The sequence below is a fragment of the Rhynchophorus ferrugineus genome, unplaced genomic scaffold (assembly GCF_030347505.1).
Source record: "Rhynchophorus ferrugineus isolate W39M unplaced genomic scaffold, kcgeb_rfMv2 rfM4, whole genome shotgun sequence".
Classification (NCBI taxonomy): Eukaryota; Metazoa; Arthropoda; class Insecta; order Coleoptera; family Curculionidae; genus Rhynchophorus; species Rhynchophorus ferrugineus.
Window position 1 is genome coordinate 38,216,204 of NW_027472583.1, and position 23,907 is coordinate 38,240,110.

Consider the following 23,907-nt stretch of genomic DNA (forward strand, 5'->3'; position numbering starts at 1 on the left):
CTATTCACATAATGTAATTTTTACTAATGAATTTTAAATTATTACATTTAAATGATGAATACACTATGTTACTACAGTTTATATATCTTTTCAGGACTTGTATCTAAAGATTTAAACCTAAAAATGATTTAGTCTCATATATTTATTTGAATTGATTCTGGTTAATTGATAATTAATAATTAAGATAATGCAAGAAGCACCAACGTGTTCTACTTTTTGACGATGATTTGGCTTGGTTTATGGTTGGGGATTGAGTATTTTTAGGCTACGCCAATAGGAACCATCTGGGGATAAAGCAGCCTGTCTATTGCCCCCTTTTTAACAGCTGAGCGCGGGGCTCCGTGACCTGGTTTTCCCCAAAAATTGGTCCAAGTTGAAAAATGTTGTCTAGCAGTTTCGTCCTCCTGAACTTTCATCTCCTAGTAGAACAATAATGAAGGAAATTTATTTGGCGAGAATAGTTCATGTGGATTATTTACCTGCATTTTTTCCTTCTTGGATATCATTTGTTGGGTTAGTTCTTTGAGGTAAGTAGATCCTTGCCGATTCCAGACACACGACCTTCTAATTATAACAAGAATATAGATAAAAGATTACAGGAAATGGGTCTCTTTGCAATGTCACAACAATATTATTTATGATATATAACCATTGTATATTTATTATACATATAACATATAACTTTGGTCATTTTATATAATATTATTTGATAATAATAAATTATGGTAGTATTTAATATTCTCATGGTTAATAATGTTCAGGAATATCTAATGTAACACCTCAACCCAACTGTTAATTATTGTTTTAGCATTCATGTTTCATTTGGTATTAGTTTATCCAGATGATCATGGAAGTCTTAAAATTGCATTCTCTATATTCATTTTTTCTTTCAATAAATCTGCTTCCGAAGCCCATGAAACACTTTTACAAATGTATGGTCATGATGTCAAAAGTTTAAAAGATTTAAAAGTGGTGATTTTGATGCAAACAGCAACGAACTGAGAATCCAAAAAGATAAAAGACAAGAAGAGGCAACTCAAATTCAGTTACAGAATTTTCAGAGAGCTAAACTATTGATAAATCAACTATTTTCAATAAAATTAGAAAAATCCAGTAAGAGATCGAGGGAACAGCAAAATACAACATGAACTTAGAATCGTTTTGACATCGCGGTTTCATTGCTTGCCAGCCAAAAAATAGTTTCCTGAGACGTATTGTGATTGCGATAAAAAATGGATACACAATAAATCATGGGCTAATATAAGAGTGTCATCCATATCGACATTCATGATTGTCTATAAAGTTTTGGTGTGCATGTGGGGAGACCAGCAAGGTGCAGTGTATGACGAGCTTCAATTCAGATATTTACCGAAGCGAGTTGATCAAATTTAATGACGTGTTATTGAAAAAAGATCAGAAATAGTGACAAATAGACACTCTAGAAGATCTAAAAATAGACAAATGATCCTCTTATAAGACAACGCTTGAAAACATGTTGCAAGGAGGTAAAGGATATATTGTTGTAGATCGAATGCGGCAGAACTTCTCCATCCAGTGTACTCACCAGACATACCGTCTACGTACAGACATCTAATATTATTTTACTGATGTGCAAACAATATAATTTTCTCATCTTAAACTAAATGAAGCCATAATAGAAAATTAAATTAATACTAGTTGAGGAATTTGAGTCGTGTATTGAAATATTGGTCGTTTTTTAAGTAGATACGCTATAAATTGATTGACGACAATTGAATATTGGCACGATCAGTTCAATAAAGTTGTAATTTCTATTCCAAAAATTTGAATACTGTAATGTTCTAAAAAGGTTTGGAAAAATTTGTGGCTAGTAATTTGTGAACATATATTGACAAATGGTTCAAAATCAAAAAATAAAGTTTTTCAAAACTATTGTCTATCGTTAGTTTTCAATAGAATAATCCCAGTGTTCCAAATTCAAATTGACCATCTTTATAAGAGAAGTGCTCATAATAGAATTAAGAAAACAGAACGAAAAAGACCTGCGAAAGCAGATAGCTGACCTTAAAACGTTCGCAAAAGCCCAAACAGACGGAAAAGCTGGAAAAGAGCGAAAAGGCTTCAGAAGAGCTCAAGGAAGAAATAAAAACTCTCACAGCTACGATAACACAATTCATGAAGCATCAAAAAGATGCCATGGAAGTAAAGATTCCCGCTGCCATAGAAACCCAAACCCAGACACCAGCTAAACCGGCACAACAGTCAGATCAAACTGAAGACTCACACGACGGTTTCACCTTGGTGGGAAAAAGGAAAAGAGAGCCCGTTACTCCACCTCAGGAAAGCCAGCTGCCGAAGGCCGGCAACAAGGGAAAACAGGCTCCCAAATCACAACCCAATCCGGTAGCCAAGCCGGCCACTAAATCTACCCAATCGAAAGCCAAGGCTAACATACAGCCTTCGATCACAAAATTTGCCACCAGACCAGTGCAAAACAAGCCGACCACCAAGACGGTCCCACAGCCAGTACCGAAACAAGTTACCACAAGACCAACCCAGCCTGCGCAGGTAAGTAGCCAGGCCACTAAACAAGTCTTAACCTCCACAGCAAAAACAGTGCCAACCGTTTCGGCGACTGTTTCTCAAAGTCCCCCAAAGGAAAAAATTCCGCCTATAGTGCTCCGTGACAAGAAGAGGTTCATGGAGCTCATTAGAATTACTAAGGCACAATCAATAGACATTATAACCCGAAACAAAAAGGAGGGCATTTTCTTATTCGTCGCCACAAGCGACAATTACCGGAATTACCCTTACCATTCCTTCTGTCATCCGGAGTAGAGAGCATTTCGGGTAATAATAAAAATTATCCCAGAATCACTCTGCATTGACGAAGTACGTGAACTTCTCTTTGATCAAGGTTTCCATCCCAAATTTGTGCAAAGATGGAAATTAAAATCCGGGATAGAACTACCAATTGTTCAGGTAGTTGTCCCTCGCGAACTTGCTCGTCTTTTTCCAAATGTCGCCGCCTAAGCGGCAACACTTACCTGTCTCTATAACTTCCAGCAGCCTTTTAACTCTTCGAAATGGCTGTTCTAATATCTCTTATACTGATGACATGGAATGCAAATAGTTTACGCGGAAAGCAAGCGGAATTGGAAGACGTCATGACATTCTATGACGTCGAAATCGTGCTCATTTAGGAAACTTTCCTGAAACCTTCGCATCGTCTCTCTTTCGAACACTTTTTTGTCTACGGTGGAACCGCCATTCTCGTCAGAAAAGGAGTCAAACACGAGCTCCTTCCATCGTTGTCAGTTAACAACTTCGAAACAACCTCCATTAAAATCGATATCCAAGAACGTCCCTTCGTGATTACATCCCTATACAGGAAATCTTCTGCATTCAACTATGCCGAATACCGATCACTCGTCGAAGGAAAATTTCCGAAAATAATAGGGGGCGACTTCAACGCCCACAATCCCACCTGGGGGTGTTGCAGAGCGAATCCCGCATGTAACGCCATCGTAGCTCTAAGTGCAGATCTGGGCTACGGTCTTGCCTTGCCAGATGAACCCATCACCCTAGTACAGTTTTTCAAGGCGCTGCAAGAATTCTTGATTTCTTTATTCTTCAAGACGTAAATCGCGATTCCGAGGTTCGAGTCCTTGACGAACTAGGCTCTGATAATCGTCCAGTCCTTCTCAAACTCGGAAACTGCGCCACCACTCAAGTCCCACTAACAAGATTCAGGAAAAAAAACCGACTGGAAAAACTACCAATCTCTTCTCCTGAAATCCGATCCAATTCCGAAAATTATCACACCAGAACACCGCGAGGAAGCCGTATTCAAGCTAACTCGCGATATTCAGTCTGCTCACGAATCTGCCACAGTCAAAATTTCATCACAACCCCAGCCGTGGAAAAACAACCTTCCCGCTTCTCTTAAACGTGAAATTCGCATCAAAAATGGTTTATGCAGATTACCTTGATTCACCCTTGATGCTGCAGACAAAAGGGAGGCGAACAGAGCATGCAAGAGGGTAAGGGCGGCCGTCTCGACTTGGCGAGCAATGAAATGGAACTCATTTCTCGCGGACCAAAGGCTGGATGGCCCCCCTTCCTTCTGGCGTGTCTCCAAATGCCTCGTGGGGAAGACGCACAATGTCATCCCTCCCCTGAAGTCAGCGGTTACAGGAAATTTCGCAGTCACTGACCAAGAAAAAGTCGAGCTCCTTGCAGAGACCTACGAAGCTCAAATAAAATGCCTCCCACCCGCACAGAACACTAAAGCTAAAGACATTGACCCTGTCATCAACGGATCCAACTCCGTCAAAAGACCAGTAACCCCCGCCTTTCTTCTCAACCATTTTGTGTCTCCAAAGTCTCTACAGACTATGATCGGCAAACTTCAAACCAAAAAATCTCCAGGTTTCGATGGAATATCGATTGCCCAGTTAAAAAAGCTCCCGCATAAGCAGCTCGCAGAACTGGCAAACATCATTAAGTCCATCATGAGACTGCAACACCTCCCGGCGTCTTGGAAATACGCTCATATAGCGGTTATACCCAAGAAAGGAGCAAAATCATCTCCATCTGATTACAGGCCTATCAGCCTTCTCAGCGCCATTTCGAAGCCTGCCGAGAGGGCAATACTCTACGCTCTCAACTCTTTTACGAAGGAAAACAACATCATTCTAGATGAACAATTCGGCTTTCGCGCTCACCACTCATCCGTCCATCAAGCTTCCCGTCTGGCTGCACACATCCATCATGCTCTTGACCAACGTAAAAAGCTTGGAGCAGTTCTTCTGGACCTAACCAAAGCCTTCGACAAGGTCTGGCACGACGTTGACGCAAAGTGCGTGCGGTTAGGCCTCCCACAAGATCTGTATATATATATATATATATATATATATATATATATATATATATATATATATATATACAGATATATATATATATATATATATATATATATATATATATATATATATATATATATATATATATATATACGCTATTGTATCCTTTCGTGTTTCCATATATATTTGGCCATCAATTAAATTTTTTGTCTTCGACGCCAAATTCTTAAAATTTTCATTCCAAACTATTCATGACAAAATACCAAAATTCCTAAGCCAATTGCCTTATTGTACATTTTTGTACAATTTATTTTTTATGTCATTTTTAGTAATATTGTATCAGTATAAAATACATTAAATTTTGATAAAATTTGTTCCCGAAAAAACAAAATCACAAAAACAAAACCGAAAAGTTGATATGTCATTTACCCTGCATCCTTTTCCTTGGTCACGTCAGTGCTACTTAAGGGAATTTTCGTTGGTATCTTTCGATCTTTGGCCAATAAGTCTGTCAGCTCCACGCCATTTTCTTTGTCATTCGAAAGCGGCGAGAGTCTCTTGTTTCGAACAGGTCGAGGCAACTCCTTAAAATTTGACGGATGAACGACAGGATCCAACTTAACCACTCGGTTTGGAGGTGTAATCTGAGTATTTTTAAAATTATTGTAGTTTCTGAAAAAGAAAATTGTCTACCAAGCTGTATTATGAACAATTATTCCGATAATTACCTCTGATCGTCATGCTTTTTTTTGGCAGCTTCGATTTCTAATTTCTTCAAGGTTTCCTCGCTCGACCAGCCCTAAAATCGAAATTTTAAATTCGCAACAAAACTTGATGTTAGCCAAACATTTTTACTAAATCTGCTATATAAAGATGCCAAAGTATTGCTTAATTAGTTTTGCCTTTTTTGAAACTAAAAATCACCGTTAACGAAAAACAATGCTTAACACTGGAGATAATCATAGTTGGTAGTTTAATGATATTAAGTATAATTTGGAAACTACATTGAAAGAATTCAAATTATAAATTGTTTTAAATAGAACATATGTAATTCTAAGTAAGTATTTAGCTGCCAAAATATTCATAAATTTTGCGGGTATTATTTTTTGAATAAAATAATCTAAATATTTTCTTATGTTCTAACAAAATCCTTTAAACACCAAGAATATCTGTAATTTTCCCTTTTTACATACACATTACACACTTTTTTAGCTTCGTCATCAATATTTGTTTATTTATCTTAGGCCTAAGAATATTTTCAATATCTTTTTAGTGCATTTTTTTGTTAAAATATAACCATTTCTCTTTTAAACTTGTACTAATTAATTATTTTGTATGGATGGTATATTTTTTATAATTAAGTGAAGCCTGTAATTAGGACTACCTAAAATGCATAAAATGTATTCGATGCACCTCAATGAATTTCTTTGTCTTTCTAGTAAGTTAGTACTGGAGTTTTTGGTGAATGGAATCGTGATTGGTGAATATTATATAAAACGTGGTGCAAGAATTGTCACTTTTAAGACATGGTTCAATCCCAAAAGAGCATTTGACTACGAAAACTCTTCTCATTGGCATGACGATCAAGATTTTTCTTCACTACACCGTATTAAGCATTGGCGCCAAATCTAAATTTTAAATATGAACTCTCTCAATGCGTATCATATCATGTCACTGTAATTTGGTGGGAATACACAATGTATTAAATTAGACTAAGGCCCAGAATTCAGATAATAAAATATATAACCCAGTCGTCTGAAATGTTTGCTAGTGTGTGTACTAACTATGATGATGTAATTAATGTTTTAGTAGCCTCTTAGTAAACGCAGTCACTGTAGAGTAGAGAAAGCAGAAGCATTCGCTGACCATTTAGAGAAAACTTTCAAACCAAACGAAAGTGAAATTGAACATACTTTACCGGACATAGACGGCGAAAATTCGACAATTCAATTAACAACTCCGAAAGAAGTCACCAACGTTATTAAAACTAACATCAAGCCAAATAAATCACCAGGCTATGATTTAATAACAGGGCAATTGCTGCACAATCTGCCAAGAAAGGGTATTATAAAGCTCACTAACTTAATCAATGCAGCATTTCGACTGAAATATGTCCCAGACGTTTGGAAAATGGCTGAAATAATAATGGTTCCAAAACCTGGAAAATCACCAAATGATATAAAAGCTTATCGACCTATCTCACTGTTACCGATGATAGCTAAGGTATTTGAAAAGCTCCTCTTGAAAAGATTAAAACCAATTATAGAGAGAAAAAACCTAATACCAACACACCAGTTTGGGTTTATTACCAAACATTCAACGATTGATCAAGTGCATAGAATAACAGATGTTATTGAAAAAGCCTATGAAGATAATAAAGTATGCTCAGCTGTATTCTTAGATGTAGCACAAGCTTTCGACAAGGTATGGCACAAAGGCCTCGTCCATAAGCTACAGAAAATATTACCGAAGCAACACACCGAACTATTAAAATCTTACATCACAGCCAGAATGTTTAGAGTGAAACAAGAGGAAGCTTACTCTACAATAAAAGAAGCTAAAGCAGGTGTACCACAAGGAAGTGTACTGGGGCCAATTCTGTACCTACTTTATACATGTGATATACCACAAATCGAAAACATTACAATGGCTACATTTGCTGATGATACTGCTATTCTTGCTGTCGGAAACAATAGCGAAGAAGCAACCCGAAAACTACAACAGGCTACTGACGCTATAAATAAATGGACCCAAATCTGGAAAATACAAATTAACCAAAACAAATCTGTGCATGTTCAATTCACCTATAAACAGGCCGCGCTTACACCATTGACCATAAACCACACTGTCATACCATACAGCAATAATGCTAAGTATCTCGGAATGACACTTGATGCAAAACTACGGTGGAAGGAACATGTCAAAAAGAAAAGAAAAGAACTTGAGTTAAAATATAGAAAAATGTATTGGCTAATTGGAAGAAAATCTCAATTAACTATACATAATAAATTACTTCTATATAAACAAATATTAAAACCTATATGGACATACGGAATACAATTATGGGGATGTTCCGCAAAAAGCAACATAAATCTAATACAAGTTTTCCAGAACAAAGTCCTAAGAAGCATCGTAGGTGCACCCAGATATTACCGGACCATTTATTTACATCGAGATCTTCAGATACCGACTGTCAATCAAGAAATTAAAAGAATTGCAAAGAGACATGAGGAGAGACTTCACTCTCATGTTAATTTCGAAGTATTACAACTCTTGGACAACACCAAAACCGGACGCAGACTCAAAAGGACCAAACCATTTGAACTTGTGTAGTGTGTTGTAGTGTAGTGCAGTGAGGTGCATTAGAAAAAACTCAAAGTGTTAAAACAATTATTATTATGTTAGAGACTATGTAGGACTGATGAGTCCTATTAGATATATACCTAGATTTAAGCTATTATAAGGACAAATTGTAGGTTAGTCGGCAACGACTAGTAACAATGTATATAATTATAAATAAAAAAAAAAAAAAAAACTGTAGAGTTAAGTGCTTGTAATGAAACAATAACAATACTTTTTATTATGTAAAAAGTATCCTATTAAATTCTATCAAAGCAATATTTTTAAAAAGTGTTACTACTATACGTTAATGAAAATAATAGTGCAGCTGCCGTTACTTATAGTGAAAAAATGTCTCGATTTTAACATAAAAAGTATTTCTGATATAATTTGTCCTTGGATATTTTCTTTCGTTGTTAATTTTGAATATGTTCATTGAGATATGTACTGGTTCAGTTTGTGCATTCTAATAACGACAAAGTAAGCTACACTATTACGAAGTGTAGCTTACCATCGATTTCAAAAACCCAATCCCGATGGTGTTCGGCATCCTCCATGGTCTACCGCCTGGTCCGATCTTTCCCCATGGAGGCGTTTTTAAAAACTTTAAAAAGTCAGCATTCGATTAAATGACGACCAAATGAAAATCTGCGTGATCTCAGTAGTAACACAACTTACGTGACGTTTCTCATTCTCGGCGTCTAATAGTTTCTGTCGGAGCTGATTCTGTTTCTTTTCTTCTACTAACTTATCTGAAACCGGTCGAATATATGGTATTTTGTTGAGGTATTTTTGGATATCGTAGCTTACCGAGAGCTTTTTTGTATTCCACTTGTTCTTCTCGGTTTGTTTTATATCTGAACGTATTGTCGACCGCTCTTCGTAAATCTTTCCCGAACTGAAATCTCAACATGGGATCTTCCCTGGTTTTGACGAATCTTTTACCATCTCTGACAATTGGAGCTCCACATCCTGGACTTCCCCAATCTAGGGGACCCATACATCGCTTTGCCTAAAAATATTATTGAAATTTCTTCCATGAAAGGTGAGTTAAAATTATTTACATTCTGATAATCTTTATTTGGAAAGAGTTCTTCCAGACGTAAATTCCTTAATCCCCTTGGTTTAGCATCGCTGGCTTTACCAAAAGGCCAGTATCGCTCTAACATATCTCTCATCTAAAAACAATATATTATAAACGTAGAAATAGGTTTGATTTATTTCACAAACGTTATTATTTATTAACAGTTATTTAGCTTTAAGTTTTATAAATTGACTTCTAAATTGAATCTATGTATGACTCTAAATATATATGTCAATCGTATTAATATTATATGCACCATATATTAACGTTACTAAAAGGTTGTAATCTAATGTATAATGAAGATATCCACTTTTTGAAGGTGAGATGTAAGATGTAAGAAAATTAGATAATAATTTCTGAAATACTCAACATTACAACAATTTTATAAGAAGAATAAAAATTAGCCAGGAAATTATTTAATACTTTCGGTTTTTCATTATTTTTAGCACATATCATTAATTATTTTTCATTTGGGCTTTCTTTCATTACTCTATTGAGGTACAATTTCTTTTTAATTAAACAAAAAAAAATGATATTAATTAATTCAGCAATAATGGCTTAAATTAGTTAAGTTTATTATATTATTATATAATTAGCATATTTAAACACTACTTCGACGATGACTACCAATTTAAAACGCTGTTATAAATTGTATAAAGACTTAATATTTAAAATATGTTGGTGGTCCACTAAATATATTATAAGAGTCAATATAAATAATTGATATTGATGATTATTTCAAGAATCCAGCAGAAGATGCAGTTAAATGAACCCGTGGTATTAATAAAAGAAAATCTCGCCAAAAGCGAAAAACAAATGAATATTGAAGTAAAATAAAAGGAGAAAACTTGGATGAACTACCTGAACTACACGACAACTACAACCTATGAAATATTAGATGCTTGCATGTATATTGAACATTTTTTAACGATGTTGGTTTAGTAGTGTTTTAATTCACAATCTATTTTCGCATTTCTTTGGTATTTTGAAACTGTGTACAAACCATGCAGAAATTACTGATTCATCAACTGCTGTGCTGAAAATTCTTTGAGAGTTTGATGAATTTGAGAGTTGATCTCAACAATACGAAATGGAAAATTGTTATTTTTTGTAGAACAATGTTAAACCCATCTAGTTTAACAGTTAGTAATTCTTTGCATTTTTACAAATATACAACGTAGGGCAAAAGTCCCGCTACCATTGACGCAATTTCCGCTAAGTGGCAATAATGGAACGACTATTTTCAATAAATAGTGTCACTATTTCTGCTAGTGATTGTGACGTATATTTATCCATAATAAAATATGGACGTATACACAACACAATGGTTAAAGCAAAACTGAGCTACCCCTCATATAACTAAGATGGTGCGCAATCAAAATAGTAGCGGGACTTTTGCCCCATCTTATATATTGCAATCTTTATAGTAAAAACATTTAAAGCTTTACATAGACTTATAAACATAACATTTTCATAAGCCTACCTGGCTGACAACACTAATGAAGCTAGCAAAAATATTTTAATATAAGTAAATAACGTAAGATAATAGGTCAATTGAAAAGTCCCCGGCCTGACACATAGATGGCGCTACTATAATTAACCATATGTTTTTTAATTAGCCCTAACCCTCAAAGGATGCGTGTATAAATTTGACAACTGTTGGATCATTATTTTGTGAATTATAGCATTTTGAGTGAAGCAACTTTTGTTATTGTGAAAAAAATGTATAAAAAGGAATTTCGCGTGTTGATAAAATATTGCTTTTTGTAGGGAAAAAATATACTTGAAGCAAAAACTTGGCGTGATGCCGAGTTTACGGACAGGAAAATCAACCATCATGGATTGGTATGCTAAGTTTAGACGTGGTGAAATTAGTACCGAAAACGGTGAACGCGGACAAATTGGACGGTCGCTATAATCAGTGTATCACCTTTGAAGGGAATTATGTAGAGTAAAAAAAATAGTTTACCTGTTATATATCAAATCAATGAGCTTAGTACCCAGTGACTTTTGATAAACGTGATGGTAAGTGTTTTAAAATCCGAAGAAAAAGCTTTTGGTTGAGAAAGTGTAATTTTCATTATAATTAACATTTATTCTTTTTAAAAGCTTACGGAATATGTCAGAGATTTAAGTGAGTAATAAAAATTGGCCTAGCTTGTTTCTAGTATAATAAAGATTTTGCGAAATGGTGTAATGTGTTTCATCAAAGAAGCGTGTTTTTACTATGTATAATCCATTACAAGAATTCACAACAAATGTAGACGATTAAATAGATGTTTTTAATGAAGTTAATATGCCGGGGAAAGAAAGAGGCACATATGCGATTAATGAGAATATAAATAATCATAACAAGCTTCAGAAAGTCAAAGGTTCTCTTTTGCAGAAATAAATTTATTGTATTCTTAGAAAATTATGAAACACTAGAAGTAGACGAATATTCTTTAATATAATAACTGATGAATAGACTGAAACATTTAATGAGAAAAATAAATAAACCAGAAGTGTCTTTGCAAACCATATTTCAAAAGTTAGCTTAAATACATGCAAAAGTACAGTAAATTTTGGGTAGTATACGTTTTGTTGGAGTTTGAGGAAAGATTAATTCACAACTATTAAAAAATAGAAAACTTAACTAGTGGGTAAATAAAAGTGCATTTTTAATCTTATGCTTTCAAGTTTTTGCCATTTTAGATTGACAAACAAATGGACCAAACAGATATTGTCTTGTCCAAACATTGTCTTTCTTGGATTTAATAATTCATTTCGACAATAAAATAAATACTATAAGATTATCACAATTCAATCCAGTCAACAACAAACATCAAATTTATGATATTGTGGATATATGTTATTATAACACATAAGATATTAATTGCGGAAATACCTACCAGGTCCAGTTATAGCTAAATCATTTTCGAATTTAATATAACACATAACCTTATTTTGTCAACTTAATCAATTTTTTGTATAAACGATTGAATGATTACAAATATTTAAAAATTGTAAAAGAATTTTACAATAAAAGTTAGTGATGCTGATAACTAAATCTCATCTCATAGAAAAGAAAAGATAAATATTTAAACTAGGATTGCTTAATAATTTCGTGGTTTATTACTTTAAATTTAAAAATTGAAACCCAAGGCAAGATTTTCTCTTCTGCGTGTTCATTCACCTCCTCTTGCTTGTTTTATTACCGAATAGAAATTCTTCTCTCTCCAAAGATGAACTTGAAGATTGTTAACGACGATCATCCGCACAAGGTAATAAAGATGGTAATGAGAATTTCGTTTTCGTTACGTCTGCTGTTGATAAATGCGAAGCACACCCACTTTTGCTCTTGCGAGTCTGTCGTATTTGGACAAAATTTCGAGTTTTAATCGCTTTTTGTTTGTTCTGAATGAGAAAGGTGCGTGTTCGATTCAATTAGCCACTTACTACGAACCAGCTGTCATAGCTTTAAATAGTTTGATCTAGTTAAGATTATTAACCTTTTTTGTCGTCTAAAAGAGGTTAAGTTTTTGAAATAAAGCTATTCAGTTAATTAAAAATAATTAAAATAATATTAAACATTTTATAATATTAAGCTTGTTAGGAAGTACTTGTAGTGGAAGTATCTGTAGTAATACTTATTGTGTCATACTATAGCTAGCTTGAAAGCTAACAGATCATAAAGCATTGAAGATATATCTCGATACAGAAAAATTTTAGAACGCTAATGTCAGAATTAGTTTGCTCATTTTCGTTTCAGAAACTTCGATGTTAAAGATTAGCGTTTCTGAGCAACGGTATCCACTGTAATGATGGAATACACAAAGCATGGTAGAACATCATCGGCAAAAAGGAATAGTGGACAAAACCAAAAGTTAACTATCAGAGACCGACGGACATTGAAAAGGATTGTGATCAGACAAAACAAAAGTGATAGCAGAACTTTTCAGTAATACTGTTTCGACAATAGTACGGAGGAAACTTCACATAGGTAACATTCATAGAAGGGCTGCGATTACAAAATACTTTATAAAGGTCAACGTTACGCTACAAAATATATAAAACTAATCATAATATTATGATTATATTATGATATTTGATGATTAATATGTGGTATGGTCCGATGAAACATCGTTTAGATTATTTTTTAGAAACGGCAAGGTCTGGAGAACCCTAAAAAAACCTACGATCCGGACTGCTTCCTACATACAAATATGGGGAAGATTCCGTTATGACTTGGGTGGCAATATCATGGTATTCAGCTGGTCATCTCATTCACATCACCGGTCGGATTAGTGTAAATGAATATCTCGATATCCTCAATGATGAATTTCTTACTAAGATTTGGGTTGTGCTGCCAAAGACTACCTCATTCCAAGATGAAAATACGTCCGTACATACAGCCAAAAAGGTTCAATCCGAGTTTGATAAACATCAAGATATCATCAAACATCTTCCCTGGTCATCATCATTACCAGACCTCAACATGAACCTTTATTTTTTAAGCAGAGAATAGAGAGTGAGGGGTAAATCTAGGATTAGTGAAGCAATTGGCGGATGTTTCGCCACAAGAATGCGACAACAATCCATTGAAAATTATTGAAACAATCTATAACTTTATTTCGCGAAGAATTTCAGTTGATTGAAAAGCAAATTGGGGCACAAAACCGTATTAATAAATAAATATTATGTATATTTCAGGTTTTCATATTATTTTATCCACACCTGTATATTAACTAGCAATGGATATTAAAAAGTAGTATTTTTTTCATAAAAACAGCTATTTAATGCTCGTTTTGATCACCGATAAATTGTTTGTTTTGATAATAAACATTGAAATAATAAAACGTTCATAGTTAATAATTAACGGTCAAAAAAATTAAACAAACAATAATGAGAGGAATTAATATTAAAAAAGCTCCTGGTTGTGACTTAATTACTGGTAAAATTTTAAAAGAACTATCAGAAAAGGGTATGAAACTATTAAAATTTATATTTAATGCTATGAAACAAATTGATTACTTTCCTAGCATCTTGAAGGTAGCTAAAATACCAATGATTCTTAAACTAGAAAAAATACCAGAAGATGTGACCTTCTACCGGCCTATAAGTTTATTACCGATAATCTCGAAAGTTTTCGAGAAACTCTACATCAAGAAGTTAAACTATATAACAGAAAAAAGAAAAATTATTCCAGAATATCAGTTTGTGTTTCGCAACAAGCATGGACTGTAGAATAAGTGCACAGACTTGTAAACAAAATAAACACTGACCTAAATGCCAAAAGATATTATTCGGCTGCTTTTCTAGATATATCTCAGGCTTTTGACAAAGGATGACATACGAGCTTGCAGGTTAAACTAAAGAAACTTCTCCCTCATCCGGACTATCAGTTACTAAAATCGTATCTCACTGGTAGACATTTTATTGTAAATCAAGGCGATGAACATACCGAACTAAATCCCATATATTCAGGAGATCCGCAAGGTAGTGTATTGGGTCCAGTACTGTATATTCTGTATACGGCCGATCTGCCCACCACAAAAATAACTACTGTGGCAACATACGCAGATGACACAGCAATCTTGGCATCCCATGAAGATCCGGTCACAGCATTAATAAACCTACAAACCCACCTGGATCAAATGCAATTATGGTTGAAGACATGGCGCATTAAAGTCAATGAAACAAAATCCACCCATGTAACGTTTACCCTGCGTAGAAGAACATGTCCACCAGTGAATATCAATCATCGTCAACTCCCCCAAGCAGAGCAAGTTAAATATCTTGGTATGCACTTAGATCGACGCCTAACCTGAAAGAAGCACATACTCTATAAACGAAAACAACTTCGAGTGAAATTATATCAAATGTATTGGCTCATCGGGCGCAAATCCAAATTATCATTAGATAACAAGGTGTTGCTGTATGAGTCTATACTCAAGCCTATTTGGTCATATGGAATCCTAATATATTCATCATTCAACGGTTCCAAAATAAAGTGTTACGTGTCATTGTTGATGCTCCGTACCATATTTCAAATAAAATGATACAACGCGATATTCCTCTAGAACCTATAACAAGTGTAAGTCAACGTGTGTGAAGTACTTCGAAAGAGTGTCACTGCATCCCAATCTACTCGCTAATGGGTTAAATATGCGACGTAATAGTGAAGTGCGTAGACTAAAACGTTTAACACCGCCTGATCTGATTACTGGACATATATAAACTTTAGAATAAGACTAATTAATTAAGATAATATTTTATACAGAAGATCGCTTAATGAAGTGATTTTCTGCATGCCATGTAAATATAATATAGACATAAGAAATACTTATTGCCTTTAGAGCAGATTGTGGAATCACAAAGAGTAAAAAAAAATTAATGATAAACTTTAAGGTAATGAATAATGAATGAATGTTAATAATCGTTAAATTAGGTGTATGGAGTTGGAATATAAAAAAAAGCATGAAACTGAGAAATAAAAGACATTTTACAAATAAAAATGTTGCCTTTTATCACGACAGGCTTTTTATCATAGAATTACATTAAATGAATACCACTCTCTATCTATTAACACAGTTGTTTTTATAAATATTTTTTGTTTTATATTCTAAAGTCAAAATCCAATTCAAATTCAATAATTTAATTAAAAAACTCAAACGGCATTTGAGAACACATTTTATCATAATTTTGCATTATATGACCCCAATATATTGTTTACGTGACCGGCTTAAATACGCTATCAATAAAGATCTAAAGATATAGGCATGATATCTTTCATGATATATATGGCAAAGTAAATTTTATTGGCAAAAGTCTCTTGTCTTTATCATTTGATGCATTTAAATCAAGATATTAAGATCTAACATAAATCATAGTGAAATAAAGCTTAAATTTATTAAAAATTTTATTTAAATAATGCTGCTTTTGCTAATAAAATTTTTACTAAAATATTTACTAGAAATATTCAGTATTTAATTAAGATGTAATATTTTTAGACATATATTATAGTAAAATTTTGAGTAATTCGAAACTGGGAAAATGCGACCAGGACAAAACCAAATTTAATTTTATGGAAAAGCTTTGACTGTAATTGATAATATCAGTATATATCAATTGGAATCAATGTGGAAGATAAACAGCACCTACAGGGGATATACAAAGTAATATAAACACCATTAAATATAGTACAATATAGCACACCGCATCCATGTAAATAATGCGATGCGTATTTATTACTCATTTTATATGCCAAGTATTGTAGGTTATATTTCAGAGTATTACACCTTTTGTTCTATGATGGTTAAAATAAGCTATCAGTGAAATTCGTGATCTCTTTAGTCTTCGATGAAGAACAAGTTGTTGTTGCGCATTTAGCAGGAGTATTTGTGACGAAAACAACATAATTATTTAACCCTTCACGAGCGAAAATATCCACGGTAATAACAGCAAGGGAAATGGCGGACGAAATCGAAAATTAACCGACAGAGACCGACGAATATTAAAAAAGATTGTGACCAGACAACATAAAATTACCGCAGCTTAAGTGATAGCAGAATTCAATACTTACTTGGGTACCTTATATTTTAATCTATTGTAAAAATATATATTAGGTTTTGAGAAATCCGTAGTATGATGGTTACATTTACTTACAACTATAATAAACACACATTTTTTTAACTTATATAATAGAAATTGAAATATTTATAACTGATGATAATATATACATATATATATATATATATATATATATATATATATATATATATATATATATATATATATATATATATATATATATATATATATATATATTTATATATAACGGTTTAAATAATGAAATATCTATAATCGTATTTTATACAGAATATGAAAGGAAAAAATTACTCTATGCACCTAGTAAAGTTAAGTGTATAGAGTGTATAGAGTTTAAATATAAAAAAACAATGAAATTGCATAATATTGCACAATCTGGCTGGATTATTGATAAGGAATTTTTCGACATCCTCAATGAACTTCTTACTATGATTCACATATTGCTGCCAAATATCAAAATGATAATGCATAGCCAAAAAGTTCAGTTTTGATTCAGATCAGAATAGCATAAAACATTTTCCCTGGCCAACAATTTTCTCAATTGCCAGACCGTTATGAGGAGGTTAAGAACAGAGGGTATGGAGTAGATTTTCATCTCCAATATTATTGAATCAATAGGCGGATGTTTTGGTTCAAGAATAAGGAAACATTCCGTTGGAAACTATTCAGAACTGCAGCTGTTTTAAAAGCAAAAGTTGACTCATACCTTATTAATAAATACATATTATGTATGTCAGGTGTTCATATTATTTTGTACCTGTATGAAATAATTATTGGTGGCAGATTTGTAATTTTTATTTTTTTTGCAACAATATTCTGTTGAATTTGTTGAAATGTGTTGTACAATCTTCATGTGGGAGTTTAATAAAACAATTTAGCGAATATTATTTCGTATTACTCGATAACCAAAAAGATACTACAAATATAATTATCGATATATCAGCGCCCAAAAAAATATCAATATTCATCAATATAAAATAATTCAAAATAATGATACGAAATATCGAAAGTAATGACGCAACCATATACCCGATAACCGATAATTATAGATAAATGGCCCAAAAATATTAATGTTTACCAAAAGATGTAGATTATGTTATACGACAACTCGAAGCCATGACGAGAGAGGCATCTGCTGAATATTATATCACTATTTCAAAAGTTGTGCATATTGTGAATTATACGATTGACCAATACAACGAATTAAAGATTAAACTAGCACTGTCGGTGATTTGAAGATAATTGTTACACTTGAAATATAAAAGCTTCTTGGCTTGAAGCTTGGATATAACCTGTTGTCAGCAGTTTCCATATTGCTAAACCCTCGTTTCAAAAACCCCGATTTTAAAAACTTGACGCAGTGCGAAAGCGATGTCGGAATATAAATCTGTAGCTGCGTCAATCTGGTTTATATATTTAGAAAATGGAGATAAAGTGAATTCGTCTTCTGGAAATACCACAAATTTCTTGGTTACACACAAATAAAAAGAAGAAAAAACTGACGTCTACTACGAATCCTATTTTTAAATTCAGGGGCTACTATCAAAATAGGCTATCAAAATTATGGGTTTTTTGGCTGGTACTAAACAATTAATTACAAAATTGATTTTTTTTAAATAAGTGTTCGATACAATAACAATACTCGATCGATTATTGGATCGTTGCCAAATCAACATCATTTTTTCGAAACGGTATAGCCATGTAGTCATAAATAAAGAGAAAAGTTGAAAAAAAAAGAATACATGGATCAAAGAATCAAATTTTCGATTCATTTCCTTCAAAGGTTATAGAGAATAGTAGACTATACGTTGAGATTATGGTTGTAAATAATACCCATTTTGTAAAAGTGTGAAGAAACCAAATAAAAATGTAGGAAAATAATTTCCATTAATATATATATATATATATATATATATATATATATATATATATATATATCCTATAATATGTTACTAGTTTAAGTCCATTGTTTGGAATGGGGCTAAATTAAATTTTAGACGTATATTTTTTAAATATTTTGGAATGTTTCTTATAATTTTTAATAATAACACAAGCTTACAAATTCGGGTCAACTTTTTCACTCGAGCAGTTGAATATAACTCTTAATGTTATTTGATACCCTGATTTAGGATCTTCAATTCATGTGTGAAGATTGGTTCTGGTTTTTGGGTTCACGCGTGGTGGCAACTCTGCTCTCTTGTAACGGCTTTTAGTTGACAACGTTTTATTAGACATTGTATGAAAATACAGAGACGACGTTGCAAAGACGGTTCAAAGTGTTTTTGTTACGTTTGTGGATGTTATAGGCTCAGTAAACGTGAAAAAAGCATGAAAAATGCACCTAAAGATGCATATCTGCAGTACTTTGGTTTTGCTGTTATAAAACACGAACAATGTAATTGTTTTGTAACGGATGCAAAACAAAACTGTACAGTGGCAAAAATGCTTTAAGAACTGTCCATTACTTAACCAAGTTGTTTCCAAAACTATGATACGCAAAAATTGAAGAAGATATATTTGCTAGACTTGATGTTCGAAAACTATTGGCTGACGCAAAATTTACATGGGCATGGTTTCAAAGATATTTTCACAACTTTCTCGGTCACCACAAATTACTACATTACAAGCACGTAATCGGCAATTTGTTGCAAACTCGTGGTGAGTTTGCCCAAGATGAAAGCTAAACTGTCCATCAAAATAGATTTTCTATATTTATATCTTGATTTTTTGCCACAAAACTTGGGCGACACGAGCGACGAGCAAGGAGGGGGCACCAAGATATAGCGAAAATTGGTTGGCGATAGCAAAGATTTTGGGCCGAAAGAATGATGAGCGATTTCTGTGGGACCATAATGCGTGAAGCAGATCCCAAGCAATGTAATAGGCTCAGTTAGCCATCTGTTCATTTGTGATTTATAATTTTTAATTCATTAAATATAATAGTAAAATAATAGTAAAATAATTAATGTATTTAATATTTCGAAGACTAGATTTCATTTAAAAATGGGCAGCTGATTTGGATTCAGCTCCCCAATTTATTTTATTTTTAGGTTGATGAGGTTCAAAACCGTATATACTTGTGTAATAATTAAAATTAGCTTCATAGTGAATAAAATTTTAAAGATAGTTGATAGCATTATTAAAACAAAAATATAAATAATATTTGGATGGTTATATATTGTTTTAAATATAATATAATTATATAATTAAATATAATATATATATATTATTATTTTATGTATAATAACTGTTAGTTAATAAGAATAATATGAAACAAAAAAAAAGGAGGTGAGATTTCAATAATTTTTTAGCTAAACTATTTTTTATATCTTACTGTATATTTTCTAAGTGAGAACCAAATCAATAAATCAATCCTTAATCTGAGGTCAAATAGGTTAATTTAAGGAGAAAAGAAATATTCAAACAATTCTTATTCGATTGAAAATTAAAAACTGTTTAATAAAATTAAAACACAAGTATACGTCAAAACGTATAGCTCTTGTTATTGTTTCATTTTTCCTCTTCTGAACTCATCCTTTTTTTCCACAAAACTTGGGAGATATGAGCGACAACCAAGGAGAGCGACTATATCAAGATATAGCGAAAATCGAAAGGTAATATCAAGGATTTTGGACCGAAGGCATAAGAGCGATTACTGTTGGACCCTAATGCGTGAAACAGATCTCAAGCAATGTAAAAGACTCAACCTTTCTTCATTTATGATTTTTTTAAAAATTATAAATGACTGTTAATGGCCAAAAATAGTAAAATAATAAATTTATTGAATATTTCGAAAACTAGATTCAATTCAAAAAACGGGCTGCCGATTTGGAATCATCTCCTTAATTTCAATTATAAACAGCTTTTGGTTGTTCAAATCCAAAACCATGTTTACTCCTGTAATGTTTAAAGGTAGCTTCATAATGAATAAGGAAGAAGCACATACTCTCTAAACGGAAACAACTGGGACTAAAATTATATCAAATGTATTGCCTCATCGGGCGCAAATTCAAGTTATCATTAGATAACAAGGTATTGCTGTATGAGTCTATACTCAAGCCCATTTGGGCATATGGAATCCAACTATGGGGTACCGCTAGCAAATCTAATATATCCATCATTCAACGGTTCCAAAATAAGGTGTTGCGTGCCATTATTGATACTCCGTACTATATTTCAAATAAAGTGATACAACGCGATATTCCTCTAGAACTTATAACGAGTGTAATACAACGTGTCTGTGTGAAGTACTTCGAAAGAGTGTCAGTGCATCCCAATGTACTCGCTAATCAGCTAAATATTCGAAGTGATAGAGAAGTGCGTAGACTAAAGCGTTTAACACCACCTGATCTGATTACTGGGCATATGTAGACTTTAGAACAAGCTTAGAATAAGAGTAATTAATTAAGATAATATTTTATACAGAAGATTGCTTAATGAAGTGATTTTTACGTGCCATGTATATATAATATAGACATAAGAAATACTTATTGCCAATAAGGCAGATTGTGGACTCACGAAGAGTAATAAAAAAAATAATGAATAACATTTTTAAAATTGTTATTCTGAATAGAGATGCTGATGACCTTATTATACATAGTGCATATAATACTGACAATTAATGAAACAATATATAGTAATAAGTAATAGTTTTACATAGTAAGTAATTGAAGTGAATTTCAATAATTTTTGAGTTAAAGTATTTTCTACATCTTACTGTATCTTTTTTATGTGAGAATCAAATCAATAAGGTCCTTAATCTGAGGTCAAAGATGTCAATTGAGAAAAAAACAAAGAAAAACCAAACATTAATTCTAATTCGATTGGAAATTAAAAATAGTTTTAAAAAATCAAAACACAAGAACGTATTAAAACGTATACCTCTTGTTGTTCTTTCAGTTTTTTCCTTCTGGATTCATCCTTCTGCTTCCTCAGCAGTTCCATACCCTCCTGAACGATCCTCGCTTCCGTCTTCTTCTCCATATCTTTGTTGGTCTGGACGCCCTCGTGTATCAACATAACTTGAAGATAAACATAAACACGCAATTAAGGCCAGAATTCCACAAGCAAACGACGTCTTACCTTACGCCGAACAAGCGCCCCCTTCGATTAATTAAAGACAATTGAGGAATGTGTGGTAAAGACCCCCACCCTACGCTTCCAATACAATAAACTATTGTTGTGTTTTGGGAACCGAATGGAATTTTTAAGCGAACTCAAAGCGTGTAGTCTGAACGGCAAAGGTTCAGTGACAGGCACGAGCTAAACCTCGCGAAAATCTGGGAAATTTGTTTCCTATGGAAAATCTTTAACGCCCAAGTCCTAGAAAAGTTAAAGGCTAGAATCCAACAATTGTTTATAATTTGGAAAATATTTTCTTTGTTAGAGTGACTATATGAGAATATATATATATATATATATATATATATATATATATAAGCCTATAAATTAGTTAATATAATTAGTTTGAAGTATTGTAATTGATTGTAATTTGAAGCTTTATTGTGAAAAATCGGTAGAATTTATTTTAGTCAAAGTATTGTCCATCAATAGCTGTGAATGACTCTCTCCCATCTTTCAGGCAATTTACGGGTTCCATCTCCAAAGAACCATGTATCTTTTGAGGCTATCCACGAAACGATCCACCTTTCGATATCTTCATAACAAGTGAAGCGTTGCTCAGACAGGCCACGACTCATATGTCGGAACATGTAGTAATCAAAAGGAGCAAGGTCTGGCAAATACGGCGCTTGTGGTAATACTTCCCATTTTAATGTCTCCAAGTATGTTTTTACGGATTCTGCAACATGTAGTCGAGCGTTGTCATGCTGAGAAATAACATTGTTGTGATTTTGCAAGTATTCTAGCCGTTTTTCGCGCAGTGTTCGGCTCAAACGCATCAATTCCGTCGATAGTGACACCCATTGATGGTTTAATCGAGTAATGTTCAAATCTCAGTCTTCGAATTTATTTAGCTGCCTAGAGCGCTCATTGTCTTCGTTGTCGAAATGAGTATTCACATGTTAAAATCGATGGAGTTGTCATAAATTGCTCTGGCTACCATAAGCTGTGTAAGTGCTCGCATGAAAAAGTAACGATTATCCGGCACTGTTGCTCAGTGTTATTTTGGGTGGTTTATGAATCTTATATTAATTTAGGTCTACCTAGGATTTAATTTAGTTTTATTTAGGTTTTGGTGCTACATGGTGGTAAGTCAGAATATCATTCATAACTCTCAAAAAGACATACAAAATCATTTAAATACATACGTTTTTGTTTCATTACAAGTGAATGCGTATATTACAAGGCGGTAAAATATTGTTCATACTACATAATGACATACTTAGGGTTTATATTAAATATTTTATTGGTCCTACAATTATTCGAAAAATAAATCTATGAACAGAGTAGCCTAAATTTTAAGAGAATGTGAATTGTTATCTTTATAGAGTAGTTGATAATGTAGTTATGTTGAATGAATATTAGATAGGTCTCTGTCGCCTTGACCACTATACTAACCAAGCCAGCAGTCTTTTTAGTGTCTAGACTAGGCTTTTTTTAAATCAATTTTATGTCATTAAGCCGAGTTTGCCAAAACTAAGACAGAAGGACGGGGCCAGGTTCAGGTTTTGCGATGAATGCATCAAATCAGTTCTTCTCAATTTTTACTAAGTCACCAAAAACGTGTTTAACATGCATTGTCGTGTGTAATGTCCATTGTCGTGATGGAAGATAACGTTATTGCTATCAATAAATTTTGGTTATTTTAATAATCTGCTTCAATCGCTTTAGTTGTTAACAGAGTTCGAGACGTTCTTTGGCTCCAATGAGAGCATCTTCGGACTTCGACCGTCATATATGTTGCATGTTATTGTCATTTGTAATCTCCCGTAATCATTCGTTTCAAAAATGGCTCTACTTTGTTGAAACAGTTGGAACTCAATTCACAACTGGAAACGAAATCTATAAAAATTTCACTGTTAATTCATGTGATACTATCGAGCTTTTTTTTGGTAACCAATCTAATGTAAATAATTACAAACTGTTTTA

General features: G+C 33.2%; 2 protein-coding genes across 3 annotated transcripts; one reads left to right on the forward strand and one right to left on the reverse strand.

The window, feature by feature from the left end:
- LOC143195088 (uncharacterized) lies at positions 1 to 22,139 on the reverse strand. Of its 2 annotated transcripts, XM_076401948.1 has the most exons (10): positions 21,940 to 22,079; positions 21,739 to 21,878; positions 9,248 to 9,361; positions 8,994 to 9,195; positions 8,862 to 8,935; positions 8,695 to 8,787; positions 5,573 to 5,643; positions 5,274 to 5,516; positions 480 to 564; positions 1 to 419 (listed from the first exon to the last, which is right to left on the reverse strand). In XM_076401948.1, the coding sequence occupies exons 2-10, from the start codon at positions 21,874 to 21,876 to the stop codon at positions 261 to 263; spliced, it is 1,179 nt and encodes a 392-aa protein (XP_076258063.1). In that variant the 5' UTR covers positions 21,877 to 21,878; positions 21,940 to 22,079; the 3' UTR covers positions 1 to 260. The 2 variants fall into 2 exon arrangements, with proteins under 2 accessions (XP_076258063.1, XP_076258064.1); XM_076401949.1 differs by lacking the exon at positions 8,695 to 8,787 and having other exon boundaries at positions 21,940 to 22,139.
- On the forward strand, positions 3,602 to 5,261 carry LOC143195727 (uncharacterized). The gene is made up of 3 exons (XM_076403161.1): positions 3,602 to 3,637; positions 4,020 to 4,501; positions 5,258 to 5,261. Exons 2-3 carry the CDS (start codon positions 4,053 to 4,055, stop codon positions 5,259 to 5,261), a joined length of 453 nt encoding a protein of 150 aa, XP_076259276.1. The 5' UTR covers positions 3,602 to 3,637; positions 4,020 to 4,052.
- Positions 22,140 to 23,907: the final 1,768 nt, after the last annotated feature.

Coding starts and splice junctions, on each gene's coding strand:
- LOC143195088 (XM_076401948.1), bottom strand. CDS start 21,876: ATGTTGATACACGAGGGCGTCCAGACCAACAAAGATATGGAGAAGAAG. Junction 9,362..21,738: donor AACTGAAAGAACAACAAGAG/GTATACGTTTTA, acceptor TATTGTTTTTAG/ATGAGAGATATGTTAGAGCG. Junction 5,644..8,694: donor TTGGGTTTTTGAAATCGATG/GTAAGCTACACT, acceptor TTTCGATTTTAG/GGCTGGTCGAGCGAGGAAAC.
- LOC143195727 (XM_076403161.1), top strand. CDS start 4,053: ATGAAATGGAACTCATTTCTCGCGGACCAAAGGCTGGATGGCCCCCCT.